At 43.8% G+C, this 23,221-nt stretch overlaps 2 protein-coding genes across 2 annotated transcripts in view; both read left to right on the top strand.

The window, feature by feature from the left end:
- Positions 1 to 9,972, top strand: part of TMBIM6 (transmembrane BAX inhibitor motif containing 6) — a 16,808-nt gene extending 6,836 nt beyond the window's left edge. The window contains exons 2-10 of the mRNA XM_043447383.1: positions 351 to 438; positions 807 to 915; positions 3,596 to 3,716; positions 4,937 to 4,985; positions 5,093 to 5,190; positions 5,394 to 5,473; positions 5,984 to 6,084; positions 6,777 to 6,852; positions 7,970 to 9,972. Of these exons, the coding sequence (XP_043303318.1) occupies positions 383 to 438; positions 807 to 915; positions 3,596 to 3,716; positions 4,937 to 4,985; positions 5,093 to 5,190; positions 5,394 to 5,473; positions 5,984 to 6,084; positions 6,777 to 6,852; positions 7,970 to 7,990 (711 nt within the window). The 5' untranslated portion in view covers positions 351 to 382 and the 3' untranslated portion in view covers positions 7,991 to 9,972. The remainder of the gene's footprint in view (positions 1 to 350; positions 439 to 806; positions 916 to 3,595; positions 3,717 to 4,936; positions 4,986 to 5,092; positions 5,191 to 5,393; positions 5,474 to 5,983; positions 6,085 to 6,776; positions 6,853 to 7,969) is intronic.
- LOC122427692 (tubulin alpha-1C chain) overlaps positions 1 to 23,221 on the top strand; it is a 1,128,437-nt gene that overhangs the window by 428,215 nt on the left and 677,001 nt on the right. The gene's annotated exons all lie outside the window — the stretch shown is intronic.

Below are 23,221 nucleotides of genomic sequence, written 5' to 3' on the forward strand. Positions count from 1 at the left end.
GCTGGTAATGAAACAGTGTGGGCACAAGATGAGTTTGTCCCCTTTAAATTGGTTGCATATGATTGTGAATGTATTCTAGAAGGAAATATGTAAAAATGAAAATGGTGGTGTTAGGGCAGTGGGATTTTCAGATAACTTTCATTTTTCCAAAGTCGTATGTTGCTGTTTTTCATAACAAATACCTATGGCTGATTCATGTTGACGTTTGACAGAAAACAACAAAATTCCGTAAAGCAATTATCCTTTAGTAAAAAGTAAATAAATTTTAAAAAAATTAAAAGAAAGTTGTTTGTTATGTTGTGTGTCCCTGTGTCTTTCAGATAACTTTTCTTATATCCTTGATTCCACAGAGCGGAGGCTGTGTCCCACAGACAGTAGCATCATGAATATATTTGATCGGAAGATCAACTTTGATGCACTCTTTAAATTTTCCCACATGTAAGTGCTTTGACCTTGACTGTGCTTCCTTTTACGTTTCCTTTTTTATCTTTTTTCTTTTCCTTTTCCTGGTGTATTAACTTGCATGTATGAACTAACATTAACTTTGCTAGAGTCCAGAGGATCTGATAAAAGCATCCAAACTCTTAAGGGCTGCTGTGTGGTCACTGGAAAGCCAGTTAGTTATTACAGTTTGGGTACTGATTGTTAATTCTGGGCTTTGGGGCCTTCCTCAGAATTTAAGATTTTCTATTTTTTCTTTATTGTATTAAAACTGTCATATATTCCCTGAGAAGAAGGGAAATTATCCTTAGCTTAGAAAATAGATTGGTCCTGGAGTGATGGCCATTATTAACCTTCTTTCCTAGAACCCCCTCGACACAGCAGCACCTGAAGAAGGTTTATGCCAGTTTTGCCCTCTGTATGTTTGTGGCGGCTGCGGGGGCTTATGTCCATGTGGTCACCCATTTCATTCAGGTAAGAGCAGTTTTCTCCTCTAGTTGCTGTGGCATAAATTGCATTAGGAAGAAACTAGCTCAGCAGGGTGGTACAAGCCTGTGTCTCTCCTTAGTCCTTTTCAGTATTTTGGGATCTGCACCCAGACAAGTGAAAGTGAAAATCACTCGGTCATGTCCGACACTTTGTAGACCCCAAGGACTAGACAGTCCATGGAATTCTCCAGGCCAGAATACTGGAGTGGGTAGCTTTTCCCTTTTGCAGGGGGTCTTCCCAATCCAGGGATTGAACCCAGGTCTCCCGTATGGCAGGTGGAGTCATTACCAGCTGAGCCACAAGGGAAGCCCAAGAATACTGGAGTGGGTAGCCTATCCCTTCTCCAGCAGATCTTCGCAACCCAGGAATCGAACAAGGGTCTTACTAACTGAGCTATCAGGAAAGCCCAGCCAAAACCAGTCATAAATCAGGACATGCAGAGCCATTTACTTTTTCTGGCAGTTATGCCCTCCCTAGATACTGAAAACAGGATGTCTTGACCCTGACACTGAGGGCTGAGCTGCTGACGTAGGAGGCCCCCACCCACTGAGTAGAGACTTGACGTGCATGCTGGGGTGACTTTGCACAGTAACCTTTTTATCTGTTCTTCCATTCTTCCTCTTTTTGCCTGAATGACTGGAGTACTTGGATACAAAACACTGATTGTATGTTTAATTTCCAGGAGAGACAGGGTTGAGACCTTTAAGGACTTGGTCCATTTTATTCTATGATACAACATTCATTTTCCTTTGTTGAGGGAGAGTTTGAGTTTGGCTAGCAGCAATAAGAGGAACAGTTGAGGAATAACCAGGAAGTTTGAGGCTCACTAACCAAGACTGGTCCCTTTTGGAGTTGTCCTTTTTAGTGTAAATATGGAGATGTACTTGTGTTGGCATTTGCCACAGCTGGGAAGTGGCATGCTCAGACACCCCAGCACTCAGGCATCTCCTGGCAGAAGCTGTGTGAAAAACTACTTTGGACACTCAAAGATAGAGCTTTGATCCTTCGAGTTTAGACCAAAACATTGTACCTTTTAGGCGACAGTGGCCCTTTTGGTTTCTAGTCGTGTTGGCTTTTTTAAGTGAAACACAGTCATCCTCATTATTTGTGGATTCCATATTTGTGAATTCACCTACTTGTCAAGATTCATTTGTAACTCTAAAATCAGTCCTTGTGGTGCTTTTGTGGACTTTCGCAGCCATGTACGGAGTGGCAAAAAATTCGAGTTGTCGAATGCACCATGTTCTGGCTGAGGTTGAACAAAGCAACACTGCCTTCTTTCAAGCTCTCATACTGTCTCAACAAGTGTCCTTTTCATAGTCTATGTAGTGCCACATTTTTTGCATTTTTATCATTTTTCTTGGTGATTTTGATGTTTAAAATGGCCCCAGGCATAACGTCTGGTATTGCTCAATGCAATACTGTGATGTGCCTTCTAGAGAAAATACGTATGTCAGATAAGCTTTATTCAGGCATGAATTACAGTGCCGCCAAGCACAAGTTCTGTGTAAAAGAGTCACTACTACATACCCAAGTGTCTTTAACCAGAAAACACACATTCAGTAAGGTTTTGTATTTTATTTAGGCCAGTTGATAAAAACGTTGACAAGATGCTCTAAAGAACTTAAACCTTTATTTCCTCCAGGAGCATTTGTTGGGTATCACTGATTCCTTGCTCACAGTGACTGTGCAGAACATAACTAGTGTGAACACTGAGGATCAACTCTACCTTTAAAAGAAGGAAGGAACTTCAGTGTCTGCATACATCTTTAATGATTTTTCTCTGTCTCTATTGCCTGTTACTTTTCCCATTTGCTTTAAAAAAATTTTTTTTCTCTTAAACTAATGCATGTTCACCATAGAGAAAACAGATTCGTTATAAGAAAGAAATATAAAACCCTGTAATCCCATCACCCTAAAATAATTCTTAACATATTGGTTCTTACTCTGTCTCAGTTCATTCAGGCTGCTATAACAGAAAACCATAAATTGAGTGGCTTAAACAAGAAACATTTCTCACAGTTTGGTAATTCCATGATCAAAGCACTGGCAGATTTGTTGTGTGGTGAGGGCTTGCTTCCTGTGTAAACGGCCACCTTCTGTGTCCTCACATAGTAGAAGGGGCAAAGGAGCTCTGGAATCTTTTATAAGATCATTAATTTCCCTTCACAAAAGCTCTACACTTACGACCTAATCACTTTCTGAAGACTCCACCTCCAAATACCATTACATTGGGGATTGGGATTTAAACATGAATTTTGGGGGGTACACAGTCATTCAGTTCTTCTCTCTCTCTCTCTCTTTATGTATATTTCTGTGTGTATGTTTTAAAGGGATCAAAAAGAGGTCATTCCTACTTATTCTGCAGATTGGAATGTTCTTTAAGCACTTGTCATTTTGATTCATCTTTTCTATTTCTTGGGCAAGACTCATAATTTGACTTGGGTAGTTATAAGTTGATGGACTGCCTTCAGCATCCATCATGGTCCTAACCCTGTCCCACAAGGCTTTTGGTTTTTCTCCTCTGCCTTCACTGCCTTTTCCACTGCCTCCAGGTTAGGATCAAATATTAGGAAGTTCAGGTGAATATTTTAACCCAGTAAAGTCTCCCGCAAGATAAATTTGATACTTTCAAGTATCTAATTATTGACTCTGGATCTGACAGGCTGGCCTGCTGTCTGCCTTGGGCTCTTTGGGGTTGATGATTTGGCTGATGGCAACACCTCACAGCCATGAAACTGAGCAAAAAAGACTGGGACTTCTGGCTGGATTTGCCTTCCTTACAGGTATGTTTGGGATGGCTCTGATTTTGAGGGAGGGATACTGTATTTTAGTATCTTTAGACCAAGGCCCGAGATATGTATGTATTCTGATGCACCCCAACGGGCACACTGTATTATTCTATCTTGTATTTGAGTATGCCTTGTATTACTTTCTTATTTCATATAAGTGCATCTTGCTCCCCCATCCAGAGGGTAAGCTGTTTGTGACTCGTGACTGTGATTTCTACTTTTGTATCCCAAAAATAAGCATTTGTGTGCTTGAATGAATGAAGTTTAAGAGCTTAGGTAGCATAGCTTGTTAACAGCGGACATGGGACTAAACAGCGGCCTGAGAATCTGACTTAATTAAGGACTCAATGCTGACAACTTTCGTAGGAGCATCTGTTCTGAATCTTGCAGACAGTTCATTAAAGCCATATGTCGAGATTCATCCTACGGGCACTTTGCTGATTCTCAAGAAAAGAAGTACAAGCACAGCTCTTCTAGAACAATCATTAAGGAAAACAGTTCAAGCTACATAGTAAAAATACTCGCAGAGCAACATTTGGGTTAATACAACTTGTCCTGAGTGTGTCTAATCTATACAGTGTTGAAGAAATTGCAGAAAGGAAGGGATTTAGAGATCAGATTTTTAGATCAGGAAAAGCTGGTTTTTGAAAGTGTTAAAGAGGTGGGATGAGCAGAAGGAGAGGGCATGGCCAGAGCAGAGAAAGTGTTGGAGCTGGGACGGGTTTCCCTCCTATTGGCAAGTGTCCACCTGCAGAACCGGTCTGGCTTAACCGGTCTGGCCTTTTCTGCTACACAGGGAGTCAGTCTGCATGACTACAGGTTGTTGGCCACTTTTCACCACTTTGCTCTTTATCCTTTTCTTCTATTCTGATTCCCAATCTGGCCCACATTACAGTCTCACATCACTGCTCTTCAGAGTTTTTCAGCCTTACAGTTTACTTGACATTGTTTGAAATGCCTGCTTCATTTTCCCTAATCTCTGTTCTTCTGGGTCATCCATGATTTTCAGCCAAGGACTTGGTATTGCAGCTCTGTCCATAAATAGCTCAGTCAAGTATACGTTCTCTGGAAAACAGTTGAGGATGGAAGGGAGGGAGACTGAATTATCTTGGTCCACATGTTTTGTTTTCTAGGACTGTAGGCGTGCCCATGCTATTGATTAATCCTTCAAGAATTGGTGTTTATGCTGTGTTCTGGGGCTTTTTGTTTTCTAGGAGTTGGCCTGGGCCCTGCTCTGGACTTGTGCATTGCCATCAACCCCAGGTAACTATGTTAGTAGTGTCTTAGGTCTTTCTACCTTAATGAAGATACCTTCTAAACAAAGGTTATATACCTGTAGCCCTTGATGTAACGGTCTTTTCCTTTAACAGCATCCTTCCCACTGCCTTCATGGGCACAGCAATGATCTTCACCTGCTTTACCCTGAGTGCACTCTATGCCAGGCGCCGTAGCTACCTCTTTCTAGGAGGTATGTATGGGCTGGAAAACAGGAAGAGGGTTTCTGCTTTAGCCAAAATTCTCCCTGGGACCCTTTCCCTCCCTCCCAACTTGTAACTGTTGGGTTGAGAATGAAAGCCTTTGTTTTTGGGGGGAAAGTAAAGAATGGCTTTAATGAGATTGCTGAAGTTTGTGTTAGCTTTTCTCAAGGTAGCTTTTTGTCTTCCCTTCCAGGTATCTTGATGTCGGCCATGAGCCTGATGCTCTTGTCTTCCCTGGGGAACCTTTTCTTCGGATCTGTTTGGCTTTTCCAGGTAAGATTTGCGTATAACTTTCCAGTTCCCATTTACCTTGTGTTTCTTTCTCTTGCTTAATCCCCGAAAACCAGGATAGAATCCTCCAAAACTCTGTTTTCATGGAGCAGTGCTCTTGAGGCCTCCCCAATCACCCTCCCAGAGTGGAGCCTTCTGCTGCAGGTCAAAGTACAGACTGAACAGGGGTTGGGCATTGCAGTGGAGAAGATGGTTTGCTCAGAAGTCATTTTTCTAAAACCAGTCCAAAAAAATAAATAAATAAAACCAGTCCAGGAGTGGCTTCTTGTTAAAATGACTGAAGCTCTTTCAGTGACTTAAAAAAAAAAAATAAGTGCAGAATTGTGCTTGGGAAGGTAATACAGTCTTCGTTGTGGGCTTCAATTTCCATGAATGTTGATGTCTGTAGGGTTAGTGTTTGATGTACTTTGAAGTGACCAAGGACCAGAGAGAGGTATGACTTTTTCTCTGCAATGTCTACCACATGGTAACATCTCATTCTTCTTTTGCCAGGCAAACCTGTATTTGGGGCTGGTGGTCATGTGTGGCTTTGTCCTTTTTGATACTCAACTCATTATTGAAAAGGCTGAAAATGGAGATAAAGATTATATCTGGTGAGTGTGAAAATAGTCTTTAATAAGTATGGAGGAGGCGGCTACTCTTCAACGGCTCTTTTCTGAATCTCTGGGATGATCTTTTGTCTGACTCACCTTTCTTGGCACATTGGTAGGAATAAGAGTGGACCGGGTGGCACTGGCTGACTTATGTGGCCAACCTACAGGGGTATACATGATGGAATATCCAGGGTTTTGGAATTATGCATCAGAAAGCATTGTCTTTCTCAGTTCCTGAAAGACATCAGATTTTTAAAGTTAGACTATTGATAGGTATTTAATTATCCTTACTTTGAATAGACTTTGAATAGTGGTTACCCCTAGGCAGACGAGAGGGAGAGGAATCTTCCATGTTTTACTCTTTATACTATTGTAGTCTTTAAACCATTAACAATGAGAAGAAGATATGTATATAATTTTTTTTTTTTTAATGTAATCCTCTCATAGTCTCAACTAGGTAGTTCAGGGTTCAGACTTAAACCTCTACAGTCTAAATTTTCTTTTTTCTGTGCTCCATGGCTTCACAGAGTTAAAGAGGGTCTCAGACAATAGAGTTTTACTTAGTTGGTGGTAGGGTGCTGGTGAGGTTGACTGTTGGGGTTGGGGTGAGGTTTTTATGTCCTGTACCTTTGTGGGCTTGTGGATAAAGACAAGTGGGAAGTGCAGTTTGTAACCTGGTTCTTCTCTTTCAGGCACTGCGTTGACCTCTTCTTAGATTTTGTAACTCTCTTCAGAAAGCTCATGATGATCCTGGCTATGAGTGAGAAGGTTAGCACCACCCGAAGAGGAAGGACTGGCTCCTGAGCTCAGCATCCGTGTGTCCTTCAAACCTGAGAACGTGTTCACACAGTTTGTGGGTCCAGGGTACTTGTAAGGCAGGCTGCTGAATATGAGTTAAACTAGAAGTCGTTAGCTGTTGGATAAAAAGGAACAAGTAAATTCTTTTTTTTTTTTTTAGAAAATGTCTCCCCAAGATTAGTATCAGAAGGAAAAGAGCTTCATTGGCAGCAAGAAACAGTTACTATATATGAAGAATTTAAAGGCTGTAAAGATAGCTTTGACTCAAAAAGACATATCCTAGAGGATTTGGATAATATTGACAGCCAGCTTTTTTTTATCTTTATTTCAGAAATAGGCCAGTTTTATCCATTTGTTGGTCTAATTTTTTTTTTTCCAAGAGAGGAATTGTATGTAGGGTTAGTGAGGGGCGAACATTGTCCACTCCAGTAGTAGGGGAACAGCTGAAAGCGCAAGCCTTTCTTTACAGAACTTAAAATGGAACAAGTGACAGTGCAGTAGTGGTGGATGCTCATAACTGCATGAAGTTTGTGGTCTTCTGTCTCGTCTGTGCCACGAATGGACCGAGCACGAAGCAGGTCTCTTAGTTTTAGTCCAAACAACTCGCCTTTCTTTCATGTAATTATACACTGGGCCTCCACCCCAGTGCAGTGAAGAGTTTGGCTGGACTGGATCATTTTGAACGTTGGCTTATGCCCAGGATTTATGTTTCCGTCTCAGGCCTAATGGAAAGTTGGTCTTGGCCTCTCAGTTAGTTCTTTTAGGATAGACTGCCAGTCTGCAGCTTTTGATGGTTGGGATCTGAGCTGTCACGGTTGTGAGTAGCCAGGAGTGGTCAGGCAGCGTACCTAGCTTCACATGGGGTAGAAGCGGGAGCAAGTGTGTAGCCTTTATCCTTGTCAAGTCTGGCAATTTGGGGGACCACCAGCAGAAGACGGTTAAGCTTTAGCTCCTCCTACACTAAAGTAGCTTCTCTCCTTCCGTCTTACTGTACCTAATCAAAGTCAGTCAGCTGTTGGCTCACCCAAGAGTTTTAGCTTAACTGTCAACACCAGAAGTTAATTAGGTCGTTTTCCTCCATTTCTAGGATAAGAAGAAGAAGAAGTGAAGCAGCCATCCAGCCTTCCCCAGTTTGACTTCCTCTCCCTCAGCCCCTCATTTCCTCTTTGCACACATTACAGGTGGCGTGTTCTGTGATAATGAAAAGCATCAGAAAAGCTTTTGTACTTTGTGGTTTTCTCTATTTTGAATTTTTTGATCCAAAAAACTGATTAGAATATAGTTTGGAGTTTGGCTTCGTATTCCTGGGGTTTTTCCCCGCCCCCGTTTTCTGACAGCCCCCATGCCTAGCCTCTTCCTCTGCTCAAGCAGCCAGCCCACCGTGATAAGGAGCGGGGTCTGCAGCAAAGGCAAACTCCAAGAGTCCGCTCTCCGGTCAAGCTTCACCAAGTGGACCCAGACTGGTAAAGACGCCTCGGCCCTTCCTTCCTCAGCGGTGTTTGGTTTGTGCACAGTTCCTGTGGGACTAGGCAGTGTGTTTTCCACTGGAAAGATTGCTGGTCCCATTGTTACTTGGGCTTATTGTATCTAAGCTGTCAGCCCCTACAAGGAAAACGAAAAGCCTCTTCTGGTGGATGCTGAGCTTCCTCTGAGCTGCCCGAGTCACCGCTGGTCTGGCAAACACACCTTTCTGCCTTGCTATCACAAAAGGAATGTGGATTTTTGTGTGTTCCCTTCCCAATCCCTTATCTGATCCTCAGGGAATCTGCCTGCTTTCCATCCATGGGGTGGGAGGATTTCAGTACAAAGGGAAATTCTTGTCAGGCATTTATGAAAGGCTGATTATGTATGGCAAGATACAGAAAATTCAAACTGTCCCAGTCTTTTTTTTTTGATCACTATCTTAATTACCGAGTGGCCTCTATTAGGTGACTATGATTAAGGATTCCAGGAGAGGAAGGATAAGAAAGGGGCATGGTTGAGCCTCTAGGGTGATTGTAACTAATCCTGCCAGACAAACCCAGATAAGGACCCGCTTGAGGCAGGAGAGAGCAAAATCTCCACTAACTGCATCTTTGTTTAGACCAGGGGAACCAGCTGTGATGACTCCGGAGGCCGTGTTCAGAACAGTCCGTAGGTGCATTTTTGTCTTATCCAAACTGAGCACTAATAAGTAGTGTCAGGCCAGAGATTAGGGGCAGTCGATAAATGTCCATTTTACAGATGCACTTTTAGGTTTTGGTCTATTCACCGGTTTCTAGAAATCTGCAGCTGCCTTTAGGCAGCGGCCGGGCGACCAAACCTCTGATTTCCTGCAACTTTGTGTTTGGAAGTGTAGGGGGCCGTACTAACGGGGGTCACCAGCTCCTCCCCGAGAGCGGCCACAGTCAGCTGGCACAGAACGGCAGGCAGCCTTGGGAGTGGTGGTGTCTCTGGCTGTTCACAGAGCTTCAGCCTAAGGAGGGCTGGAGCCATCTAAAACTCATTCCTCGTAGGACACCATTTTTGGCTTTCCCTGTTCACAACCAGTATACAGTTTGACCCAGTGGCTGCTGGCTCACAGCGTACCACATCACCATACCCCATGAGACAGTTGTGTTGGCAGGCCGTGTGGTTCCTGGAGTGGCATGCCACCCGGAAGAATGGCTTGCTTCTGCAGAGGATACTGCTCTCTGAGCTGCTGTCCCCAGCCTGTCAGTTGAGAATTTACCAGAAGGGATTTCCTTCCTATCAACCCCCCACTAGCAACTCTCCATAAATTTATTGATTCTCTGCTAGGCCTGAGAATCTGTTAAATCTTCTGAAGCCAAACTCCACCTCTTGTGCTTTTTTGCTTGGGATTAAAGGAGTTTTTCTTTAGAAACAGTGCCAAGAATGACAAGATATAAAAAACTACTTTTAAAGAAAATACCTAACAGGTTTTTAATACAGTAATCACTGTAGTTATCACTTTCTTTTCTAGTTCCTTGGTTTTCAGCTCAGGCTGCATTCTCTAACTCATACTGTGAAGACAAAGGTGTTTTTGATTCAGAAATATATGAAATTACATAGTCTTAATTTGTAAAAAATAAAGAAAATTCCTTAACCTTTTCTGGTGTGTGTGTGTGGAATTCAAGGCTACAGCTGAGTTTGAGGTGCTGTCGACTTCTTGTTCTTAGGGCTGGGAGTGGGACAGGGTTAAGTTTCTGCTCTAGGTATCAATAAAAACAAAGAGACCCCCACTTAGGCCTCCCATTCTTGTAGACCCGGCTTGCCACAAATGTTGGGAATATTCTCTGTTCCATACACAGCCCAGGCCTTTTTCTTGTCCTCTTCCACCCAGCCTTTATTGTAGGGAGTTTATGGCAGCAGCATGTATAGCTGGTTCCAGTATACAGCCAAGCTTTGAAGTTTGAGGATGCATACTGGAAAAAGGGTTTCCATGGTGGCTCAGACGGTAAAGAATCCACCTGCAATGCGGGAGGCCTGGATTTGATCCCTAGGTTGGGAAGATCCCCTGGAGGAGAGCATGGCAACCCACTCCAGTGTTCTTGCCTGGAGAATCCCCATGGACAGAGGAGCCTGGTGGACTGCAGTCCATGGCGTTCCAGAGTCAGACACAGCTCAGCACAGCGTCACAACCCACTCATTGTGCAAGTATTCATGGTCGCCCACTGGGCCAGGCTCTGTTCTTGATGCTAGAAATCAGTGAAAATATAAAAATCCTCGTCTTCATAGTGTTCATGTATGCCATTAAAAGCCAAAATATGCATTCCACTTGCTCCATTTTGGCTCGCTCGCCCTCTGCTCGTCACCCTCTTTGGAAAAAGCTCCCTCTTTGTCTGAGTCCTGGCTGAGGTGGAGCAGGAAATGGGAGGGGCTTCAAGGGATAGTTCCCCACCCCCTATCTTTGTAACCAGAGCAGGGCAGTGAGCTCCCTTTTATTTTAGCCTCCCAACCTGCCCACCAGTCACAAGTTAAAATTTTAAGAGGTGACATAGCTACTCATTCCGGGCCTAGCAGGCCTGCAGACTGAATTAGAGTGGGGAAAGTCTTGGTGGACATCAGAAGTGGAAAGATGTCTGTTGGGACAGGAGACAGTCTCCTGACCAGGCAGGGAATCAGGGCGTCCACTTGGCACCAGGTAACAGGCTCCATGCTGGGGGTAAAGATGGATAAGGCACTTACTGCTATTCAGTCACCACAGTGGAGCAGCGCAGGAAGCCACATGCCGACATGAAGTTCTTATGTGGAAATGCAGGGCCATGGGACAAGAGAGAGAGCCCTGTGCCCTGATTCAGGGAAAAGTGTGTAGGAGATGATATGTGAGCAAAGGTGAGATCTCGAAGATCGAGTCAGAGGTTAAGATGGGCAGTACTGGGAATGGGCCTTTTCAGGTCAAGAGATTAGTAGGAGAAAATGCACGGGAGTGTGATTCAGCATGGGGTGCACTGGGAGCTGCAATGGCTGGGTTGTACATTTTGAGAGGACCAGGAGGACATGAGGAGGAGGAAGTGAACTAACTTAGGGCCTGCCTTTGGGTGCTAAGGCTCTGGCCCTGTCCTGAGGGCAGCTGAAAGCACTGAAGAGCTTTGAGGGAGGGAGTGGTTGGAATTTTTTTTTTTTCTCGTTTATTTTTATTAGTTGGAGGCTAATTACTTTAAAATATTATAGTGGTTTTTGCGTATTTCAGGTGGCTACAGAGTAGAATGGGGAAGAGGCTAGTTGAAAGGCAATTATTATACTAACGCCCAGATGTGGTCTCTCTCATGTGTCAGTAAAAGGAAGCAGAGCTCTTTGGAAAGATGGTGCTTAGAGGTCGGCCCAGGAAATGTACAAAATCAACCTGGAACATAATGTTATGCCAGAAAGCAAAGGAACTATCAAAGATGACTACTGCAGTATCATTCAGAAGGACTCAGGGGCTAAAGAGGCTTCTCCTGGCCAAAGATGGGATAATTTGAGCATCAATAAGAATTATAAGAGCAAAGGGTTGAAATCAAATTTTTTAAACCCATAAGTTCATGATGATATTTTAAAATATTGGTCACTTTTGGTGGATGCTAGCTGCTGCTGCTAAGTGCTTAGTCGTGTCCGACTCTGCAGTCCCATGGACTATAGCCCGCCAGTCTCCTCTATCCTTTCTTTTCTGTATAAACTGTACTTAAGGGTAATCAAAAATAAGCTCAACTTTCTCTCTATAGAAGTATTCCAGCTAATAGATGAAGAAATTAGAGGATTGATGGTTTAGCCGCTAAGTCATGTCCAACTCTTGCGACTGCATATGGGCTGTAGTCCGCCAGGCTCCTCTGTCCATGGGATTTCCCAGGCAAGAATACTGGAGTGGGTTGCCATTTCCTTCTCCAGGGGATCTTTATAGAAAAGACAAGCATAGGAGGACTATGTAAATGACATCATGGGGAGGTGGGCAGCAAAATCTAGTAAAACTCTAAGGACAAACAACCTGGTTTCTTTAAACAACAAAAAGATGAAGAAGCAAGAACAAAAAAAAAAGGAGGGAAAGAAACCTAGAGGTTAAGAGTTGTGAGTCAGGAAAGGGGTGGGGAGAGAGGTAAGGGGAGGGGTCACATGTACGCCTATGGCTGATTCACGCTGATGTATGACAAAAACCATCACAATATTATCATTATCCTCCAATTAAAGAAAAGGAGTTTGAGCCCTACCAAGAAAATGCAGTGATGTAAAACTGAATTAGATCCTAATTCAAATAAACCAATTGTAAATGAGAGACACGTGGGGCAACTTCAACCTGTGGTTACCATTCTCCAGGATGCCTCCCTCCCCCTAAAAAATTCCTGGCCTGGTATTCACACCCTGTATACATTGAAGCAGGCTGGCACAGATGGAGGGAGGAACACCACAGAAGTGTGTGCGATTTATGAAGCTTGGTCATGACAGGCATTGAAGCTTCCTCCTTGGCTCCCTGGTTCACTAGCTCTGAGCAAAACCAGGCACAGGTTCTGAGGTGGCTCAAGCTGCCAGGTGGTGAGCCCTCTCAGGAGAGGACCTGAGTCTCCAGTCAACAGCCAGCTCTGACTTGCGAGCCAGTGTGAATGAGCCACCTGGAAAGCAGATCCTGCAGGACCTATCAACCTTTCAAGTGACAGCAATTTCAGGAGACACAGACCCAGAACTAGCTAAGCTGCTCCTGAATTCCTGACCCACAGCAACCGAGTGACAATAAATGTTGTTGCTTTAAAACACATATAGTTACACAGCAATAGATAACTTACACCAACCTGGACTAGATAGTTGATGATTTAAAGAAATATTGCTAATGCATAATGCTAATCATGTAATTGTGATGATTTTTTTTAAAGTTATCTTTTAGAGATGCATACAGAAGTATCTATAGATGTATTAACATACTGCCTGAGATTCACTTCAAAATAATGCAGTTGGGTGGCAGCAGGGAGTGGAGGGCATAGATAAAGTGAATGGTCATGAGTTTATGTTGGTTGTATCTGGGCTTCCCTGACAGCTCAATGGTAAAGAATCCACCTGCCAATACAGAAGATGCAGGAGATGTGGGTTTGACCCCTGGGTCAGTCAGGAAGATTCTGGAGGAGGAAATGGCAACCCACTCCAATATTCTCGCCTGGAAAATTCCATACGCAGAGGAGCCTGGTGGACTACCGTCCATGGGGTCCCAAAGAGTCGAACACAACTGAGGACTCGTGCATGTGTGCACACGCGCACACACACACACGCACACACACACACACACACAGTGGGCAATAGACATATTTATTGTTCTATTCTACTTTTTTGTATTGTTGAAAATCTCTATAATAGAAAGTTGGAAATAAATGGTCCAGGCAAGAGAAAAGATGGTTTGAAACAGAGCAGTAATTATAAGGATAGGAAGATAGACAATGAGATAAAATATTCAGGAGGTGCAATGTTCAGGACTTAGTGACTGAACAGATGTAGAGAGGAGAGAAGGAAAAATCTATGGTAGTGTCAGGTGTCTGGATGGTCCTACTGTCCGCTTGTAGCTCTGCAAACTTGGGTGAACCAACCAACATTTCTATGCCTCATTTCCCAATGTGTAAAATGGAGGTAAAAACAGTACTCACCTCATAGGATGACTGAGAGGATTAAGTTACTTAAAACATATAAAGCACTAAGGACAGTGTTTGGAACATAGTAAATCCTCCCAGGGTTAGTTCTTCCCTGGGGAGGTCCAGGAAGATGGCAGTTCTGGTTTTGGACATGCTGAGAAGGCCACCATTAGGGACTTCCATGAAGATGTCAGCTCTGGGGACAAGTGAGGGATAGACGTATGGATGGTTTGGCATATTGAAAAACCATACAAATGAGTCAGCTCCTTGAACAGACACTTCACCAAAGAAGATACACAAATAGCAAACTGGCACATGAAAAATCTGTTAAACATCAGTAGTCATTAGGCAAATACAGTTTAAGGAAATCATGAAATGCCACTATATACTGAGGAGAATGGCCAATTAAAAAAAAAAAAACTGCGATAAAGCCAAGTACTGGTGAGAAGGTGGAGCAACTGGATCCCACACACATTGCCAGTGATTAGATAAAATGGTACAACCTCTAGAACATCACTGGCTGTCTCTTATAAAATTAAACATATATTAAAGCAATTATACTACTACTGTGTATTAATCCTAGAGAAATAAAAATTTGTATTCACACAAAAATGTGAACACAGGGACTTTACTTGTCATCCAGTGGTTAGGAAGCTGAGCTTCCACTGCAGGGGGCATGGGTTCAATTCCTGCTCAGGGAACTGAGATCACACAGCCATGTGGTGTGGCCAAAAACAAATTACCCTCCCCACTCTCCATACACAAATGTTCAGAAAAGCTTTATTTGTTAATTACCAAAAACTGGAAATAATCCAAACACCCTTCAAAAGGGGAATGTATTGTACAAACTAACAGTGGTACACCCATGCAATGGAATATTACTCTGCAATGAAAAGTAAAAGCCATTCAGGTCTACTATATTCTTCTACTTCTCTGCAAATTCATTATATAGGAGCTTCCCTTATGGCTCAGATGGTAAAAAATATGCCTGCAATGCAGGAGACCTGGGTTCAATTCCTGGATCGGGACCATCCCCTGGAGAAGGAAATGGCAACCCACTCCAGTATTCTTGCCTGGAGAATTCCATGGACAGAGAAGCCTGGCAGGCTACATGAGGTTTCAGAGTCTGACACAACTGAGCAACTAACACTTTCACTTTTCATATTCATCTTATTAATTTTTGAGAGTTTGACACTCCAACTAAAAATCTTAATTTATCTACTTAAACAATTGCAATATATTGTGGAACTATATGTAACTTTGTTCTATATTTTCCAAGTCTCCAGAAAAAGATAAAAGAATATTTCTTATAAAATAATGCTATCATATTATTTTATATGATAACATATAAAATATGTTATCATATTTCCATAATTTAAAAAATAAGAAAAGGAAAAACCATATACATACAATTCAGGTGGATCTCAAAGGCAATATTTTATGAAGTTTGAGTGACCCCAGTGGAAGTCCCACAACCTCCCCACTTAAGGAGGTTGTGGAAATCTTTATAATATGCCCTCTAACCAAACCCCTGTGGCCTAGGTTCAGGCTCTACTGAATCTTGCCTGGAGCATTGCTCCAGCCTCCTTACCGGCCTCCTAGTTTCCAGCCTTGGATCTCTCCCATGCACTCTGCACACTATTTCTAAATGAATCCTTCTGATGGTGATCCTTTCAATGACTCATTTTTGCTGTCAGGATAAAGTCCAAACTTTGCATCACACATTTGAGTCTCCTGCTTACCTCTGTCCTCTCATCTTTTAGTCCTCTAGGCATAGTAAACTCATATTTACGCTAGAATGTTCCATTTGATCCTTCACTGCTAGGCCTTGGTATTTTTATTTTTCTGCTTAGAACTCTCATCCCCATCCATTCTACCTGATTCATCACATCCACCCTGCGGGCCTCAGTTTTCTTACCTCATCTCAGAAGCCTTCTCTGAACCCCCAAGACTGGGTTTTAGCCCCTTCTGGAGCCTCTAGCGTCTGGGCACCCTCCATCATAGCACTCCCCATGTCCTCCTATGAGCCATCACCTGGTGACTGGCGTCACTGGCATCACCCACTAGATCTGAGTCCTGAAGGCTGGGGCCTGCCATGCTCCTCCCTGGGTGGCTGGTCTAGCTCACTGCTTCACACCTACAAAGGGTCCAGTGAATGTTCCCTGAGTGAACAACAGTGCGGGTGGATGAGGAAATGAAGCAGTGAAACGGAGGGCATGGTGTGGGGAGCTAGGGCTCCAGCAAAGTGTCCTGACTTCAGAAGGGCCAAGAAGAGAGAGGCAAATGAAGCCCAAGTCCATTCTGCTCCTTGGCCAATGCTGCCTGCCTTGGGACTGGCTGTGGGAAAAGTGCCCACCACGAACGAGTCCCAGGTGTGGGCCGGACTTGGGTGGGGGCGGAGATTCCAGCGGAAACAGACTGGTTTTTTTTTTTGAAACAGACAGTTTAATGTCCATCCAAGTCCACATATTCATGTTCTCCGTCCTTTGTGCAACGCATGCAGTAGGTGCGAGGAGATAGTAGCCCAGATTCCTTTCGTAAGGGTCATTGATGGTGAAGGGAGGCACCCTGCATCTCCTCTTCTCGCCACACGGTGGCACTTCAGACCCGCAAACCTCTCAGGCTGGGCGCTGCCGCCGGGGCGCCACCTGATGGCCATGTATTTTCCAATTGTTGGGTAGGAAAGGATTTTTTCAAGTCGAAGAATCTCACACAAAGAACATATGAGGCAAACTTAAATATGAGGCTTTTAAAGAACTCCTTGGAGTGCTTCTGCCTTAGAGAAGGCCCCCACTGCTATCCTGTTAGCTCTCCCACGAGTCAATGACAGAAACCCGATTTCCTGGTGGCTTTTGCCGTCTTAGGCCCCAGCTGCCTTCGGCTGACTCTGCCCTGCAGGCTCACTCTCCTGCAGGAATCATCCACTGCACTTATTAGAGACCTGCCTTCAATTGTGCTCCTGTGGGTGGTTCTCCACCACCCACTCCCCGGTTGGTGGATCTTCACGCCTCCCAGGGCTTTCACCTCTGGCTCATCACAGCCAGCCTCAGAGTACGAAAGTCCGTACAGAAATCTAGTCTTCCAGTCTCAGACCATCGCTCACATCATCCCAGCTCCCGCATGCTCTTTCCTCTGCGCTCTGGATGCACTGCAACTCCAGTCCTGCCCCTTAATTCCTCCCTTAACTCTTCTTATTCCACTTACTCTGCTCTTTCGGGGCTCGCCTGGCATCAACCCCTTCTTTGTGTTTATGCGGACTCTGGAGCTGGACTGCCTGGGTTTGAATCACAGGTCTTCCATATACAACTTGGGAAACTCACTTAAGCTCTCTGAGCCTCACTCTCTCATTAAAATGGGGGCGGGGTGGGGGAATACCTACCTTAAAAGGTTGCGTTGAAGATGTGTGAGCAGTTAGAACAGTGCCTGGCACGCTGTGAATGCTGCCGAGGTGTTTGCTCTTATATGTTATTATTGCTCAAGCTGGAGCCTATGTTGGATGACCTTACCAGCCACCTCAACAAAGCCCATCCTTGCACTAAGCCCACAGTCTTCCTTTTTCGTCCTAGAACCAGGCGTCTGCACTCTGCTAAGAGAAGAAACAGAAAACACAAAAATCCCACTTTCCTGCAGATTTTGCCACTGGGATATTTCTGATTCCTAGCCTCCACTGGACTCCAGTCTCCTTTGAAAAATCCTTGACTTGTCTTCAGCCTCATTCCTCTCTTCTGTCTGCAGTGACCATTCCACATAGTCACCACTTTCTCCATTGACAGGATATGAAATCCAAAATATATAAAAGGTTACAGTGAAAAGAGGGTCCCTCTGCGGTAATTTGATAGACACAGCCACCATATTGTATAGTCACTCCCCTTGACATGAGGTGACCCTTTGGCTCTCACATTCTGATCCTCACATCCCTGCACATGCCCTGCTTTGGTCCTGTCTCCTGAAACCCTTCCACTGGATCCTCTTGAGCTCATGGCTCTTCATCAGCAAACTCCCCCTGGACATAACAGTTTTTTTTTTTTTTTCTCTTTTTAAATTTTTGGCCACACTCTGCAGCATGTGGGATCTTAGTTTTCTGACCAGGGATCGAACCCACATCCCCTGCAGTAGAAAGGCAGAGTCATAACCACCGGACCACCAGGGATGTCCCTGGATCAAGCCTCTTTAAACATTCCTGGAGTCCGAGGGCAGGTTGGAAAAGAATTTCCATATATGGAGCACTTGAGGAGGGAGCAAGCGTATAGAGAGCAAGGGGCAGAGATAATGAAGGTGCTGCAAAAGCAGTGGGCTGGGGAGAGCTGACGGTTCTTTTTGTGGGTTTTAGCCAATTTGTATAGACTCAAGACAAAGAGTCTTCCTGCTGGAAGGGTGGCATTAGGTGGTTGGTTAGAGAGCTACAGGGTGAGTAGCAGGGTGGGCATCTTCACCTAGTTTGGGGTCAGGAAGCTTGTCACTAAGGGTCATGGGTCTTTTGGCAAGGTTAGAAAGGGGTGCAGTCAGTTCTAGAGATGACCTTGGCTCTGGACTCCACTTCTCTGGCCTCAGTTCAAGGCCTCTCCCTGTGACCTAGGGATCAGTTCAGTTCAGTTCATTTCAGTCGCTCAGTCGTGTCCAACTCTTTGCGACCCCATGGACTGCAGCACACGTCCCTGTCCATGACCAACTCCCAGAGCCTACTCAAACTCATGTCCATCACGTCGGTGATGCCATCCAACCATCTCATCCTCTGTCCATCCCCTTCTCCTCCTGCCTTCAATCTTTCCCAGCATCAGGGTCTTTTCCAATGAGTCGGTTCTTTGCATCAGATGGCCAAAGTATTCACATTTCAGCTTCAGCATCAGTCCTTCCAATGAGTATTCAGGACTGATTTCCTTTAGGATGGACTGGTTGGATCTCCTTGCAGTCCAAGGGACTCTCAAGAGTCTTCTCCAGTACCACAGTTCAACAGCATCGATTCTTCGGCGCTCAGCTTTCTTTATAGTCCAACTCTTACATCCATACATGACTACTGGAAAAACCATAGCTTTAACTAGACAGACCTTTGTTGGTAAAGTAATGTCTCTGCTTTTTAATTTGCTGTCTAGGTTAGTCATAGCTTTTCTTCCAAGGAGCAAGTGTCTTTTAATTTCGTGGCTGTAGTCACCATCTGCAGTGATTTTGGAGCCCCCCAAAATAAAGTCTCTCACTGTTTCCATTGTTTCCCCATCTATTTGCCATGAAGAGATGGGACCAGATGCCATGATCTTAGTTTTCTGAATATTGAGTTTTAAGCCAACTTTTTCACTCTCCTCTTTTATTTTCATTAAGAGGCTCTTTAGTTCTTCTTCACTTTCTGCCATAAGGGTGGTGTCATCTGCATATCTGAGGTTATTGATATTTCTCCCGGCAATCTTGATTCCAGCTCGTGCTTCATCCAGTCCAGCATTTCACATGATGTACTCCGCATACAAGGTAAATAAACAGGGTGACAATATACAGCCTTGATGTACTCCTTTCCCGATTTGGAACCAGTCTGTTGTTCCATGTCCAGTTCTAATTGTTACTTCCTGACCTGCATACAGATTTCTCAGGAGACAGGTCAAGTGGTCTGGTATTCCCTTCTCTTGAAGAATTTTCCACAGTTTGTTGTGATCCACACAGTCAAAGGCTTTCGCATAGTCAGTAAATCAAAGGTAGATGTTTTTCTGGAACTCTATTGCTTTTTTGATGATCCAATGGATATTGGCAATTTGATCTCTGGTTCCTCTGCCTTTTCTAAATTCAGCTTGAACATCTGGAAGTTCACGGTTCACGTACTGTTGAAGCCTCGTTTGGAGAATTTTGAGCATTACTTTACTAGTGTGTGAGAGGAGTGCAATTGTGCAGTAGTTTGAGCATTCTTTGGCATTGCCTTTCTTTGGGATTGGAATGAAAACTGACCTTTTCCAGTCCTGTGGCCACTGCTGAGTTTTCCAAATTTGCTGGCATATTGAGTGCAGCACTTTCACAGCATCATCCTTTAGGATTTGAAATAGCTCAACTGGAATTCCATCACCTCCACTAGCTTTGTTCGTAGTGATGCTTCCTAAGGCCCACTTGACTTCACATTCCAGGATGTCTGGCTCTAGGTGAGTGATCACACCGTCGTGGTTATGTAGGGATAGGGCTCCACAGTTCCCCTTTGACCTCCTGGCTCTCCCTGAGCACACCCTCCCTGCGGGCCTCTCAAGGGGGCGCTGTTCTCTCCCTCAGCCCCGTGCCTGGAGGCCAGAGGGTTTGTAGGCGCCCTCCTTATTCCTCAGGGCTGCTTTCAAATCATTCTTTCTGAAACCCCCTCAGCTTTGAATCTCATGCTGACAAACTGTTCCACCCACCATGCCCCCCACTATTGTCTGTCAATCTCTGGGTTACTTCCCCTTCTTTCTGGAGGTTTTGGCTCCTGCCTCACTGTCACCCGCTCTGATGCTCAGACCTCTCAATACATGCAGAGACAGTCCTCGTAGTCCCTGGCCTCTGAATCATGGCCTCTTCTCCAACGACCTGGCCCTCTGAGCCCCTCACTCTCATGGTCATCCCCTGGTCCTTCTCATTACCCATAACCGCAGCCTTTCTGTTTTACTGTGGGGCTGCCATCACACAGTGTCACAGACTGGGTGGCTCAAACAACAGAAATTCAGTGTTCCACAGTTCTGGAGGCTAGAAATCTGAGATCAGGCTGTCAGCAGCGTTGGTTCCTTCTGAGGGCTGTTGAAGGAGAATCTATTCCCCCAGACCTGTCCTCTAGCTTCTGGTAATTTGCAGGCACATGTCGGTATTCCTTGGCTTGCAGAAGCATCACCCTGATCTCTGCCATCATCATGTTCCATGGTATTCTCCTTATGTCCAATTTTCCACTTTTTATAAGGACATCAATCATTTTGGATTAGGGTCCACCCAAATGACCCCATTTTAACTTGTAACCTCAGAAGTTACTGAGGTTTAGGACTTCAACATTTTTTAAACAAGGGAGGGACACAATTCAACCCATAACATTTCTTGTTCTCCTGTAATCTCAATTTCATGCGACTCACCCTCTGACCATCACCTCTTTTCTTCTCAACATCTTTCCAGCTCATTCCCGCTAGTAGTTTATCTCCAAAACTCGTTTGATCCCATCAGGCCCTTCAGCCTACTGATTCTACCTCCCTTCATGCCTCTCTCCTTTATTGTACTATTGTACTCTCTTCCCTCTTTAACCAGTGCAAAGCCCACAGCCAGTTAACAGAACCACTTACTTGTATGTATGTATATATATGTATGTGTATGTATGTATGTATGTATATATATATATATATGTATATCTTCAATTCTCTTCCTCTGTCTCATTGTTGCTTATTTGGCAAATTGGCAGCCCTGACTAATTCAACTTGCTGCCTATTCTGTACCTAATATGGCAGTAGAAAACCTCCAACACATTCACATTAGTAAGTCTTGTTTTTAATTCCTAATCACCTCAAGTGGACCCTTTATGCCTACTACATTTCTCTAACTTATTCACTAACTTTTGCAATCCTAGGGACTTTCCTGGTGGTTCAGTGGTTAAGACTCCATGCTCCCCATGCAGGGGGTCTGGGTTCAATTCTTGGTTAGGGGACTAGATCCTGCATGCCACAACTAAAGATCTTGCATGCTGCAACTAAGACCTGGTGCAGTCAAATAAATAAACACTTTTTTTTTTTTTTAATGTAGTAAGTAAAAAAGTCCAAAACCCCTCAGATTAAAAAAAACAAAAACAAAAAACTTTTGAGCTCCTAAATGACTAGTCATATTATCTTCTCTCTTCTCAAATCTCCAATAACTTTCTCGTATCCTTCCTCTTGGCTGATGACCTTGATTATTTCCTTGAGAAAACAGAAGCAATCAGAAGAGTTCTTCTCTAAATTGACACCACCACATACGCTCACCTACCTGCCTCTCTTCCCTCCTCCTTCCTGTGTCTGTAGATGCTGCTTAAGGCCACCTGAGCACTGAATACCCGACCACTTCCTGATTTCTCTCCTGCATCATCAAATGTTCTCTATCTGATCAGTCCCATAAATACAGAAAAATGCTTTAACTTCTTCAGTCTCCAAGAAACCCTCTCTTAGAACCTGGGGGAAGCAACTTCCCCATAACAATGAGCACACACAGCCCCCAGATCTTGGTTTCTAGAGATGCTCTCACTCAAAGAAACCAGGGTTCATTGGAAAAATGATTGATTTCAGAGCTGGGTTTGAGAAAATGAATCTTGAACATGTTATACCAGAAAGTATGTACTCAAAAAGAATGATGGAGATTTGTAAAGAAACAAAACAAAAGCCAGTTTTAAGGGGGCTCCTACTGGCCAAATCATGGACAATTTGAGCACCAAAGTAGATAATGGTAATAATGGATTATAAACCATTAAATAGGAAACCATGAACCTATACTGATATAAATGCACAAATGGAGTTTCCTAAAAGTGAAATATTTACACAGTTTCAAAGCAGCCCCTACTATGTTATGGTCTTCATTTCCTCTGCCATCTAAAGAGATGGAGTACCCCCAGGGCTTAGGACTCAGACCTTTCCTCTTATTCTCTTGGTGATTTCATCCAGTCCCTTGGCTTTAAATAGCATCCATATGCTGATGACTTACCAGTTTATATCCCCAACCCAGGCTTCTTTTCTGAATTCTAGACTTCTATAACTCACTGCTTACTCCACATTTTCCACTGGATGTTGTCCAACAGACATCTCAAATTTAACACGTCCAGTATTTAACTCCTCATCTTCCCTCCCTCAAGTCTGCTCCATCCACTGTCTTTTCCGTATCAGTTGATGGCAAATTCTACCAGAGAGTTATCCTTTTTTTTTTTTTAATTGAAGTAAAGTTGATTTACAATGTTGTGTTAATTTCTACTGAACACCAAAGTGATTCAGCTATACATACATTTACATTCTTTTTATATTCTCTTCCATTATGGTTAATCCCAGGACATTGAATGTAATTCCCTGTGCTATACAGTAGGACCTTGTTGCCTATCTATTCTATATGTGATAGTTTGCATCTACTAACCCCAAATTCCCAGTCCATCCCTTTCCTTTCCCCCTCCCCCTTGGCAACCACAAGTCTATCTTCTATGTCTGTGAGTCTGTTTCTGCTTTGTAGTTAAGTTCGTTTGTGTCATATTTTAGATTTTACATATAAGTGATATCATATGGTATTTATCTTTCTCTTTCTGACTTACTTTACTAAGTATAATTATCTCTAGTTCCATCTATGTTGCTGCA

Source organism: Cervus canadensis, chromosome 25 (assembly GCF_019320065.1).
Source record: "Cervus canadensis isolate Bull #8, Minnesota chromosome 25, ASM1932006v1, whole genome shotgun sequence".
In the NCBI taxonomy this organism is placed as follows: domain Eukaryota; kingdom Metazoa; phylum Chordata; class Mammalia; order Artiodactyla; family Cervidae; genus Cervus; species Cervus canadensis.